Source organism: Bombina bombina, chromosome 3 (assembly GCF_027579735.1).
Source record: "Bombina bombina isolate aBomBom1 chromosome 3, aBomBom1.pri, whole genome shotgun sequence".
Classification (NCBI taxonomy): Eukaryota; Metazoa; Chordata; class Amphibia; order Anura; family Bombinatoridae; genus Bombina; species Bombina bombina.
This window is the reverse complement of record NC_069501.1, coordinates 1,029,285,775-1,029,298,462: the sequence shown is the minus strand read 5'-3', so window position 1 is coordinate 1,029,298,462 and position 12,688 is coordinate 1,029,285,775. Positions and strand designations below refer to the sequence as shown.

General features: G+C 37.9%; 1 protein-coding gene across 1 annotated transcript; it reads left to right on the top strand.

The window, feature by feature from the left end:
* Nucleotides 1–3,910: 3,910 nt before the first annotated feature.
* LOC128652038 (chymotrypsin-like elastase family member 1) lies at nucleotides 3,911–11,603 on the top strand. The gene is made up of 9 exons (XM_053704993.1): nucleotides 3,911–3,997; nucleotides 5,328–5,425; nucleotides 6,617–6,717; nucleotides 8,636–8,761; nucleotides 9,956–10,092; nucleotides 10,202–10,347; nucleotide 10,755; nucleotides 10,845–10,996; nucleotides 11,485–11,603. The coding sequence occupies exons 1-9, from the start codon at nucleotides 3,958–3,960 to the stop codon at nucleotides 11,500–11,502; spliced, it is 819 nt and encodes a 272-aa protein (XP_053560968.1). The 5' UTR covers nucleotides 3,911–3,957; the 3' UTR covers nucleotides 11,503–11,603.
* Nucleotides 11,604–12,688: the final 1,085 nt, after the last annotated feature.

Here is a 12,688-nt window from a genome sequence, read left to right as displayed (position 1 = left end):
CATCCGCAAGACAAAGAATTCACTTTCTATTCTTCCCCACACAAATCGCATACACGCATAGATTACTTCTTCACGCATGCGACATTCCTAGATACTATTTACTCCGCTTCTATCTCCCCCATTTCCTGGTCAGATCATGACTCACTTCACCTGTATATAGGCCCACATGCCCATTCACCCCCTCTCACTTGGCGCCTGCAAGACTGGACTATCACAGATCCCCACTTCAAGTCTGTTCTCCAGAATACCATCATAGACTATATAGCCCTTAATGACAATGACCAGACCTCAGCCCAGAACCTATGGGCAGCCTTGAAGGCAGTGGTGAGGGGCCACCTCATGCAATTTGAATTCGAAACACGCTCAAAAAGTAAAGCCACCTTATCCTCCCTGATTATCCAGCTTCGCCGCCTCAAAGCGGCTTGTCCAACGCATACTCCCCCTCTATCAATGACAAAATAACTGACACAATGAAACAAATTTAAACCCTTGAGCTCAAAAAGACCCAAAACATGCTAGAAAAATACAGAAGGTTTCATTATCATTTCGGTAACAAAGCCTCCACTCTTCTAGCAAACAAACTCAAAAACCGAATAGCCCAAGCCAGAATTATGTCTATACAAACCCCTTCGAACACACATGTGTCTGCCCCTCTCGATATCGGAGACACCTTCAGACAATTCTATCTGAACCTCTATAACATTGAGGCCAACTTGGATTCTGCAGCTTGTTCTGTGGAGTGCATATCCGAGTTTCTTCATTCCCTTGCTCTCCCCCTCACTAACCCTTGCAGACACATCTATCCTCACGTCCCCAATCACAACTCAGGAAATAGTAAAAATTATTCGCAACCTAAAATTAGGGAAAGTCCCTGGCCCTGACAGCTTTACAGCCAGATTTTATAAAACTTATCTACCTCAGATAGCCCCTATTCTCTGCAAATTCTTTCAGGAGATATACTCAGGGACATCCTTTACAGCTGAATTCTTAGAAGCGGTCATTGTCACTATCTTAAAACCTGGTAAGCCCGCAGATCTCTGCAGCAGTTATCGGCCGATCTCATTAATCAATCGTGACACAAAAATATATGCCAAACTTCTGGCCAATAGGGTCACGAAGGTCATTCCTTCCCTCATAGCTCGGGATCAAGTCGGATTTATTCCGAACAGAGAAGGCGTTGACGCGACTAGACAAATTTTGGATGTCCTCCACCTGGCTGCCCGGCGAGGTGCTCCATTCCTGGCCCTGTCACTAGACGCAGGGAAAGCGTTTGATAGGGTCAGGTGGGAGTTCCTTTGGGAGACCATGAATACCTTTGGTTTCCCCGCTCCCTTTATAAGTGCAGTGACGTCCCTCTATAACCACCCGATGGCCGTTGTACGAGGAGTAGGGTTCCAGTCCTCCAAATTCACCATAGCTAACGGCACCAGACAAGGTTGCCCCCTCTCCCCACTCCTGTTTGCCCTCACCATAGAACCCTTAGCTCAATCTATCAGACAGGAACCTCAAGTCATGGGACTCGTCATAGGGCCACATACCCATAAAATCTCCCTCTACGCGGATGACATCACTCTTTTCCTGACATCACCTAACACCTCCCTCACCGCAGTCTTCACCATTTTAGAAAAGTTTGGCCTTCTGAGTTTTTATAAACTTAATGTGACCAAAACTGAAGCACTCCCTATAAACATCCCTCCAGGAGTTCTCACCTCTCTTCAGTCAACCTACCATTTCCAATGGAAAAACACCTCACTCAAGATCCTGGGGGTCCTCCTCGGCCCAGATCCTACCGACACTATAACGCAGAATTACACTGACAGACTGCCAGAGTTTAAGAGACTCCTCGAGTCATGGGAATGCCGCGAAATCTCATGGAGTGGCCTCATAGCGGCGATAAAGATGTCATTCCTCCCCAAGATTACAAATCTCCTAAGATCTATTCCATATAACATCCTGAGAGCACTCCTTAACAGACTCCAAAGCCTGATTACCTCTTATGTTTGGAGAGACCAACAGCCTAGAACGTCGGGTCGCACACTCGAAAAAACGATTCTACAAGGGGGCTTAGCCCTCCCGAACTTGATCTCATATTACAACGCCGCTCAGCTATCGCACATTCTCCGGTGGAATGACCCCGAGAGACAACTCGGCTGGTACTTCTTAGAAGCCTCACTACTGCCCTCAAGTGTAACCCTTCCTGACATAATATGGATTCCCCCCCATCACAGACGAGCTATTGACAACCTACACCCTGTCTTTAAACATGTGCTATGATTTTGGGATCAGATCAGACATAACCCAGACATCTCCCCCCCATCCCTCTCCCGCCATGACAATCCCTGCAGCCCTTTACTGTCTCCCGGACTCTCACTGTGACCTATGGCCACAGTTAAGAACACCCCAGATCGCAGATTTCTATGAAGAAGACAAATGGCTCTCACACCCTGAAATCTGCACTAAACTTCAACTCCCACCCAAATTGCACTTTGAGGGATTTTGCCTAAGCACTCGACTACGCACATGGGGGTACCCCAAACAGACACTGCGTCCAATGACCACTTGGGAGAAGTCTTGGTATAGGGCTCATAGCCTCAGACACCTTTTATACTTCCAATACAGCATACTCACTAACCCGTCTCCCTCACATAAAATCTCCAGCATCATGCCTGGGAGAAAGAATAGGTTTTGCATCTACCACGGAGGCTATGGCAAACTCGAATCAAAATACACCAAAAAGATCCTCCATTGCGCCACCACTGTGGGAGCTGCATTATAAGATCCTGGTGCGCCTGGGCACTCTTGTCCCAACTATACTACACAAGATATACCATCTCGCAGTCTCCAGAGTGTTGAACGAGGATGCAAACTGCTTGGTTCTCCCACTCCACATCTGGTGGACTTGTCCAGTTATACAGCCATTGTGGAAAAAAGTATTCGCACTTCTCCAGACATTAGGCCTACCCCCCCATTTACCCCTGAACGTAACTCTTCCTCGCACAATGCAGATGCCTAATCTCACTATAGCTAGAGAATCACTCACAATTTATGTCTTCATGGCCACAAAATTGGTCCTAGCAAGAAATTGGAAAAAAGTAGAGCTTCCAACACTCTACCAAGTAATCTCATGTGTATACTATATTGGCCAAATGGAACAATACTCGTACAGTGTACTTGACAAGACAGATACTTTCCATGAAATCTGGTATCCTTGGCTCACAAAATTTCCTAACTGGTCGCCAAACATCTAGATACCACCTCAGGCCCACCGTCCACTTTTCTCCCCTTCTTCCCTCATTCTCCCCTTATCCTTCATCAACCCCCTCCCCCCCCCTCCCCCCCCTTTTTTTTTCTCTGTCCCTCTCCTCACACCCCCCACGCTCACGATATTCCCATACCCAAAATCACAGACACGGTTCCTAAACTCCTACCTATAGCATATCACTTTCAGAAAAAGAGACCATATCCAGGCCTACATTCATCCTTGATTTGTTTTCACCATTGTCTGTATACGTTCACAAATGCCTGTATTGCAATATTCATATCTGTACTGTAATTACATATCGTTATAATCTCAAATTTATCTACTTAGGCAATGTTGTTATATAATATATTGTCTCAATAAAAAAATTTTGTTTAAAAAAAAAAAACAATAAAAAATTATGGTGTAGATTGTCCCTTTAAATAAATTTACCACAGAAACAAATGCCTATAAGGGGGTGAGTGCTTATGCAAACTACTGTATAACTTGAATAAGAAAATAAACTATAAATATGCTACAAGACCTTGAGAACTATAAATATGACCATTGCGAAACAAAGCAACGTGTTTGCCATTTGTTGCACCTGTAATTTATGGAGCTATTCCCATACTCACATTAGCAGATTCCTTGCCAGTCCGGGTATAAATATAAGTCAACAATGATATTCAGTAGGGAAGTTCACTTGAAACAGATCCACAATGCTGAAGCTCGTTCTGCTTGCTGCTCTTGTCCTTTGCGGTAAGTTACATATTTATACACTATTATACAGCAGTCTATTAGTAAATATATATGTGTCTGTGCATATGTAATTGTATATAGCAGAGTTGTCAAGTCACACTATTAGGTAATGTAACAGACTGCTTGAGGTCTGTTCTCCAGATCACACTATGAATTAGTAAAATCACACTATAAATCACCATTATTTTCCATTTTTCCTGTATTAAATTCATTCTATTTCATAAAATTGCAACTGTCTTGGAACCCTGTAATACAGTTTTTTAAAGGGACACTGAACCCAATTTTTTCTTTCTTTCATGATTCAGATAGAGCATGCAATTTTAAGCAACTTTCTAATTTACTCCTATTATCAATTTTTCTTCGTTCTCTTGCTATCTTTATTTTAAAAAGAAGTCATCTAAGCTTTTTTCTTGGTTCAGAACTCTGGACAGCACTTTTTTAATGGTGGATGAATTTATCCACCAATCAGCAAGGTCAACCCAGGTTGTTCACCAAAAATGGGCTAGCATCTAAACTTACATTCTTGCATTTCAAATTAAGATACCAAGTGAATTAAGAAAATTTGATAATAGGAGTAAATTATAAAGTTGCTTAAAATGTAAAGCTCTATCTGATTTATGAAAGAAAAAAATTGGGTTCAGTGTCCCTTTAACAGTCCACAAACAAGCATGTGTGCCCTTAAAGGCAGGCCCTCTTAAATAATATTGTGACCCGAAGTGACGTGGGGGGGGGGGGGGCAAGTAAGAACATTATTTATTAGACTCTCTTGTGGAAAAAAAGGGGAGGAAAGAAAGGGGAGGATAGAAGGCATGAGGAAGTAAGATAAGTCCTCCTCACTACACTGCTGAGACTGTAGCTTTCTTCTCAGTGCTTTGCATTATTTCATAATATTCTACAGTTACATTTTTTTACATAACGGCCCAATTTATTTTTCATAAAGTACAGCAACTATTCTTAGCTCTGATTATTAGGTTTTTTTTAAAAAAATTTTTTTTTACAGAATTCAGATATGGTTGACATATATATATATATATATGGTAAACTGTTTAGAAGAAAGACGTTGAAAGCAGAAGCATTGAATCTAGTTACTAGTTCTTTATGTCCCTTTTTTCTATGTTAAACATAACAAAACATTTATGTCAAACAAGTAAACTTTCTTGCCAGTAGCTTTAATGCCCATGCAAGGCAAATTATTAGAGAATAATTACAAACTCATTAAGCAACCATACAATTTAATATAGGAGTAAACACTTTATAATCATTTTTAACAGTGAAAGAAGCAGAAGTGTTAAGTATCTTCATATTTACAACTCTTTCTTTTTTTTTCAAGGACAATGTTCCGAGGACATCAGCTACATTGAGGACATACAGGATAGTGCACGTGTTGTAGGAGGAACCAATGCAGCCAAAAATGCATGGCCTTGGCAGGTAAATATTAATAGCAATAAAATGTTTGATAACCCTTTAGGAACATATTTAAACAAATACTTAAACAGCTACATATTTAAAGAGACATTATATTGCAAAACAAATAAAATTGTATTTGGTCATACACCCCACTGAGGGCCAGATTACAAGTGGCACCCTATTTAGCACTTTTGCTCGAGTGTAAACTTCGCTAGAAGTTCGCTTTTTGCGCTTGTCAGGTACTACGTGTATTACAAGTTGAAAGTAAAAATTTTGCGCTCCACTTTCTGACGCTAATCTAGCCCTGAGTCTCTGGGACAAAAAGGAAGAAACAGACTTTAGGAGCTTATGTCCTGCTGCTGGAATATGGTAACATGAGGTTTTATACTCATACTCTACATTAGGTATTCAGTCTTCCCCCTTGTAGAGAGCCCAACTGGAAAAAATCTTCTTAACAAAGGCCTCTTCATTTGACAATATAAGCTTCTAGTTGGCAGAGTTTACATTTGCTTAAAGGGACACTGAACCCAAATTTTTTATTTTGTGATTCAGATAGAGCATGACATTTTAAGCAACTTTCTAATTTACTCCTATTATCAAATGTTCTTTATTCTCTTGGTATCTTTATTTGAAATGCAAGAATGTAAGTTTAGATGCCGGCCTATTTTTGGTGAACAACCTAGGTTGTCCTTGCTGATTGGTGGATAAATTAATCCCATCAACACATCAAAAACTGCTGCCCATAGTGGTGAACCAAGAAAAAAGCTTAGATGTCTTCTTTTTCCTATAAAGATAGCAAGAGAACGAAGAAAAATTGATAATAGGAGTAAATTAGAAAGTTGCTTAAAATTGCATGCTCTATCTTAATCACAAAAGAAAAATTTTGGGTTCAGTGTCCCTTTAACCTTTTAATTGATTAAAGACTAGGTTACCATAAAATGATCATTCATGGAATACATGCTGTAATAAACATATATATATATTAATAAGAAAGTGATGCTACTATGTTTTTTGGTAGCAGTGTGTAAAGTAAAATTCAGTTTATGATCAGACATTTAGCACAGGTGTTCAAAATGCTTCAACTAAAAGTAGTAACCACAGAGCAACCAAGATGTCAGAAGTCTAAAAGATTACATTAAAATATACCACTAACTTTCTAATAACTACTTTGTAATTTCATAATTTTTGTGTATCATTATTTTTCTCAACCAGGTTTCTCTGCAATATCTCTCTGGCAGCAGCTGGTACCACACCTGCGGTGGAACCCTGATCCGTGCTAACTGGGTCCTGACTGCTGCTCACTGTGTGGACAGGTAAGGAGTCCTCAGATTTGCAAAACAATTGCACTAAAACAATCTTTTGCATGATCTGTACTATATTACACACATGGGAAGATTCAGCACATTCTTTTGTGAGGTGTAAGGTCAAAGCAAATTGTGATAACAGTTCTTCAAGCTTACAAAAAATGTAAAAATGTTAAAAAAAGCATTGTGTAACATATATTATTTACAACAAAGAACCCATTTACACAATTTTATGTAGACTAATTTTCCACTGTTTAATGCATTCTATCATTCCATTTGCTATTACGCCAAAAAATGTTTTCTATTTTCTTCCACCGCATAGATAGATAGATAACCGTAAATATTAGGTATCTTACTTATTTGAACCAAGAAAAGTATTAACAGCGCAACTTAATGGATGTGTGATGTTATAAGTGTGGCTGGAGGTAGCGTGGGTGGTCTAGATTATAATACCACAATTAAGATAATAAATTTAAATATCAAAAGAGATAAGTATTTGGTATTGAAACAGTGCCTAAAAAACAAAATTATACAATACATAATATAAATACGCTAAAAGGCAACACTGCCTGCAATACTTAAAAAAAAGTAAAAAAAATCCTGCAATTTGTAGTTACAAAATAGCAGCATACATTAAACCTATAGGTAGTTAAAAAAAACAGTACGTTTTACCAACTCCAGATTAAAGGAACAAAATAGTCCTTAAGGTCCAGGTATTCCCAATAGTGCCTTTAATTTGCAAAGTTCCAGGGTCCTCCCGATCTCCTTAATTCGTGGGGTGCTGCTACACTCAGAGGTGTGTCACTGAACTCTCTCAATAGAACAATCCTGTAGCAAGACAAAAGAGGAAAAGCGTAACCCCACATCAAGGTAGAAGATTTAACTTTATTATGCACACTGTATACACTTACAAGATAGATATAAAAACAGGCATATATCCCAATCAGGGAAAAAAGAAGACCTCAGTCCGGTTCAGTTGTTTCCAATGTGATTCAATATGTGGAATATGTGGATATCCGGTGTCTGTCTCCGTTGTAGCCGTTTGTTCCTGGTGAAACAAAGCTACAACGGAGACAGACACCGGTATCCACATATTTCACATGTTGAATCACATTGGAAACAACTAAACCGGACTGAGGTCTTCTTTTTTCCCTGATTGGGATATATGCCTGTTTTTATACCTATCTTGTAAGTGATTTTAACCGTATACAGTGTGCATAATAAAGTTAAATTTTCTACCTTGATGTGGGGTTGCACTTTTCCTCTTTTGTCTTGCTGCAATCTTACTTATTTGTGTAAATTATGTAAACTAGTAATAATTATTTAAGAAAGTCCCTGATATAGAACTACTAAAGAAGCCAGATAATTACAAATATGGCCTGCATGGCTATCTTTAAAATATAAAAGCTTTACTCTAAACACCTGCATCCCACCTCAACCCTTGCCTTAACCAGCTAAGGCCACCTACATGTCCACATGAGACCTCAGACCAAAACCATGCCTCTGCAACCCCTTTAAGGACAGCTACATGCATACATAGGGCACCTCTGTAACCTCTGTCACCCCTCAGTACTACTTGCAACCTCTATCACCCCTCAGTACTACTGGCAGCCAAAGATTTCATGCCAGCGTAATGCCCACTCCAAAAACACCTGCTGACCTTTCCTGCTTACTAAATTTATGTAAATATGCATGTACTTTAACATACTGAATACACCTAGAATTGTTTAAATGAGGATTGTGCATTGATAAATGGATTATAACAGACCTTTAATGCAGAGTTTCTTGTGTTGTAACATTTGTGCAATGATCGCTAGTGTTCATGGTGTTCTGTTCACTGGTTTGTCTTCAGTCTAGCTGTTCTGATAAACTTCCTTCTGACGCTGTCAATAAACAGACTAAGATACTTTTTATGTTTCATGCACAGAGTGGTTTCTTTCCGTGTGGCATTGGGAGATCACAACCTTAGCTTGAATGATGGTACTGAGCAGATCATTGCTGTGTCAAAGATTGTGAAACATGCTAACTGGAACACCAACAATGTTGCAGCTGGGTAAGTAATGCATACAACTTAAAGGGACAGTCAACAATAAAATTGTTATTTTTTAAAAAGTTAGATAATGCTTTAAAGGGACAGTACACTGTAAAATTGTTTTTCCATAAATGTATTTTAAATTACTTGTTATACCAACTGCAGAGTATAAAATATTTGAGAAATTGAGTTTTCGGGTTTATTTGTTTATCTGAAGTAGCTGGTTTTATGCTTTGAAACCATAGCCTATTACAATGGGTTGAGCTTCAGGTAATATCAGATCTCATTATGTTATCACTTTTATGTACACAGACTTGCTTCCTTATCTTATATTTGTCTGGAACACCAAAGCTCAATACATAGAGAGAACAATGGAAAATTATCATTTTATTACTTAACTATCCTGCCCCCCACTGTGAGTTTTATTCCTTCTGCTGACTGTGTTCACTTAGGCTTGTCAATAGCGTATACGCCAGTATCAAAACTTTCAGTATAGGTTGGGAAACCACAGGCTAAATTAGCTATTTCAAATGCCGAAATATGAGTAAAGGAGCTACTTGCAACCAATTTAATACACTCTAGCAGGTAAAAAGGATCATTGGGAATAATTTAAAGGAGAGAAAGTTTTTGGGTGAACTGTCCCTTTAACTATCGATTCCAAAGCTTTGCACAACCAACATTGTATATTAATATACTTTATATCATTTAAACCTCTAAATTTCTGCCTGTATTTAAGCCACTTCAGACAGCCGCTTATCACATGCTTTTTTATTAGCTTTTCACAACAGGAGACTGCTAGTTCATGTGGGCCATATAAAAAACATTGTGTTCACGTCCGTGGGTTGTGCACAACACAGCACTAATTGGCTAAAATGCAAGTCAATAGATAATAAATAAAAAAGAGGCTTAGATACCAGGTAATCACTGAGGTTAGAAGTATATTAATATAATATATGGTAAAACGCCTCTCAGCAATGCTGCCTTTAAACAGTACTACTGTTGGCCCTTTTGAATATTTTGTTCGCTTTCTCGACCTTGCAACAGATCCCTTTTGAAAATGTTGCCGTGTGGTGGCACTTTCGATCATCAGGGCCTAGGTGAAATGTTTCTCATTGAGAAGTCCTCATGTTATGAATTACTATATACCTAGAGTAAATATTCAAGTAAATGACCTAATGGTTTAATTAATTTATAATCTTCTATATTTGTATTTAGTTATGATATTGCAGTTCTCAAGCTGGCCTCCAACGCTGTCCTGAACAGTTATGTGAAAGTGGCTGCCCTGCCCAGCAGTGGATCTGTCTTGGCCCACAATTACCCTTGCACCGTTACAGGATGGGGCAGGACTAGCAGTAAGTTAAAAATATACTTATTAAATTAAGTTATTGCTTGTTTTTTATTGTGAGTTGTAAAAGTTGCTTCAAAGTTTTAATGTGCTTCCCCATTTCATTCTTCCTGCAGCTGGTGGATCTCTCCCTTCTATTCTTCAGCAGGCTCCTCTCCCTGTGGTCGCCCACTCAACTTGTTCCTCCGGCTCTTATTGGGGCACCACAGTCAAGACCACCATGGTGTGCGCTGGTGGTGATGGAATCACTTCAAGCTGCAATGTAAGATGTTTTACATCAATTATATGGCATTTCCAACTTGCTTGTAATATTTCATATTTTTTTCCAGCTAGCTTTATTATATTTAAAATATTATCATAATAATTGTGATACAAAATAAAGCCATAGGTGTTTTATCTAAAGAGCCACAATAAATCACAGTTTGTAGCTCACTCAATGTAACAAGGCATTTTCAGAATCTTTCATTCTTGTAACCTGCAGTCAATATCATAGAAGACAGCGTACAATAAGTTGCATAGTTTGAAACAAAGGGGTTGCATAGTTTAACTGGAGGTATTAACATTAGGTAATTTGTACAATAATATTGTTAAAACATTTCTGTATGGGAAAAAAATGAGGACAAGTAGGATATTTCCTTACCTCCCACCACCCATGTGTTAATAGTCCAGGGTTGCATATTTTATTTAAGATTATTTTTTCATACTTGTCTACATGATTTGTACTTTTACAACAGTCAATTCATATGTTTTCTTTCTTAGGAGATTCTGGTGGACCTCTCAAACTGTGCTGTCAATGGTGTCTTCACAAGTCCATGGTAATCACTAGCTTTGGATCTGCCCTTGGATGCAACTACTACCTCAAACCATCAGTGTTCACAAGGGTTTCAGCTTACAATGCCTGGATCGATAATGTAAGTTACTAATGCAAATCACATATAGTCAATGTTTTTGAAAATAAAAAGATTAGGGTTGGTTTTAGATCTTAAAAATTTGGAACGGGGTGCTTATAAATCTGGCACAAACCTAAATATCAAGGATAGACAGCAGGTCCTGGTGGGGTCATCATTGCCTACTATCTATTCCTGCCTTTCTTATTTCAATCATGTTTACCCTTGAGTTGACTTAAAACTTCTGATAGACATTCTTTCACTACTTTCCTAAGATAACTTTTATCATTAGCCTCCATTCATTCTATCTTTTCTTTGTCTTACAGTTATATCATTCTGTTCTTTCATTAAAATATTTCTTCCCTAGTTAACTCTTCTCTTGTCCTAACATTTCATTATTGTTCTATGGGTCTTTTATCATGTATCGATGTGTAACTGCTGTCTGTTTAATATAGCAAGAAAAAAGCTGAAACAAAAAATGACTTACAATCTGTGTTCTGCTTCTCTTGCAGGCTATTGCCACTAACTAAACTGACATCAAAAAAGGAGAATGACCGATTAAATGTAATATCTACTATACTTGATATGCTGTTTAAGAACAATATACAATTAAACAATACATTGGCATCAATTATGTGTCCTGTTTTATTTGTATAAACATATTAATTGACAAAACCACAAATAAGAAGTATTTTTCTATAATTAAATCATCACCTATTATTAGCAGTTAAAAGGGACGTACAATTATGTATGTATGGAAGAGCAATCACCTCAATATTTTAAGAATGTATTTGTTTAAAAAGGTGCTATGTAAAAAACAGTTTAAATTTAAAACAAATTGTGCAGGAAATACAAATTGCACATAATTCAAATGATTTATTCAACACAAAAACAAGCATTACAAATATACTTTATTTTTAAAAATAGTATTTCAGCTGGAAAAAAAACCAGAAAAAAAATAATGCAATGGCCTTTAAAATATAGGTTTCACAGAAATGATCATCAGAAATAAATTTTACATTATAACACATGTGAGCAGGTGTCACAAATTAGATACAATGACTTGTATGGAGAGATTTGTGTCCTATGCTTACAAAGGGGGCACATGTAATAAATAAACAGACATTATACAAGAGTGAGGCAAACTATAAGTTTGAATCCCAGTTAAGTAAACTAAAGAACCATTTAACATTTAACAAACCAAATAAGTACAAATTTGCAGATGTTATGAACATAGATTTCTTACCTCGTCAGTTAAAGGTACAGTAAAGCAAAAATGAAACTTAAATTCACCTGAATAAAATATTACATTTTAAACAGCTTCCCAATTTACCCCTATTTTCAATTTTGCTTAGTTCTCTTGGGTATCATTTGTTAAAGAGTAATCAGGTGAAGCTCATGAATGTGCACCCTGTCGTAGCATCTGGCATCGTAATGCAACATTGTTTTATTGCAGTGATACATAATGTTGCATATACTGCTGCTATAGGACTGCTTAAAGACACGTGCACGCTGCTACGCTGATATCAGCCCTACCTAGGTTTACATTTTAAACAAAGGATTCCAAGAGTACAAAGCACCATTTGATACAAGAAAATAAATTGCGGAAAGTTGTTTAAATTTATTTTCTGAGTCCTGAATGTTTAATTTGGACTATACTGTCCCTTTTAATGTGCATTGCAATTTTTTCTCACACTTGGTATCTTTTGACTTCTG

What these genes read in the sequence shown, in the direction of transcription:
- LOC128652038 (XM_053704993.1), top strand. Translation starts at nt 3,958, where the DNA reads ATGCTGAAGCTCGTTCTGCTTGCTGCTCTTGTCCTTTGCG. An exon ending in TGCTGCTCTTGTCCTTTGCG is followed by an intron (nt 3,998 to 5,327) that starts GTAAGTTACATA and finishes TTTTTTTTCAAG; the next exon opens with GACAATGTTCCGAGGACATC. An exon ending in AGGATGGGGCAGGACTAGCA is followed by an intron (nt 10,093 to 10,201) that starts GTAAGTTAAAAA and finishes TTCTTCCTGCAG; the next exon opens with CTGGTGGATCTCTCCCTTCT.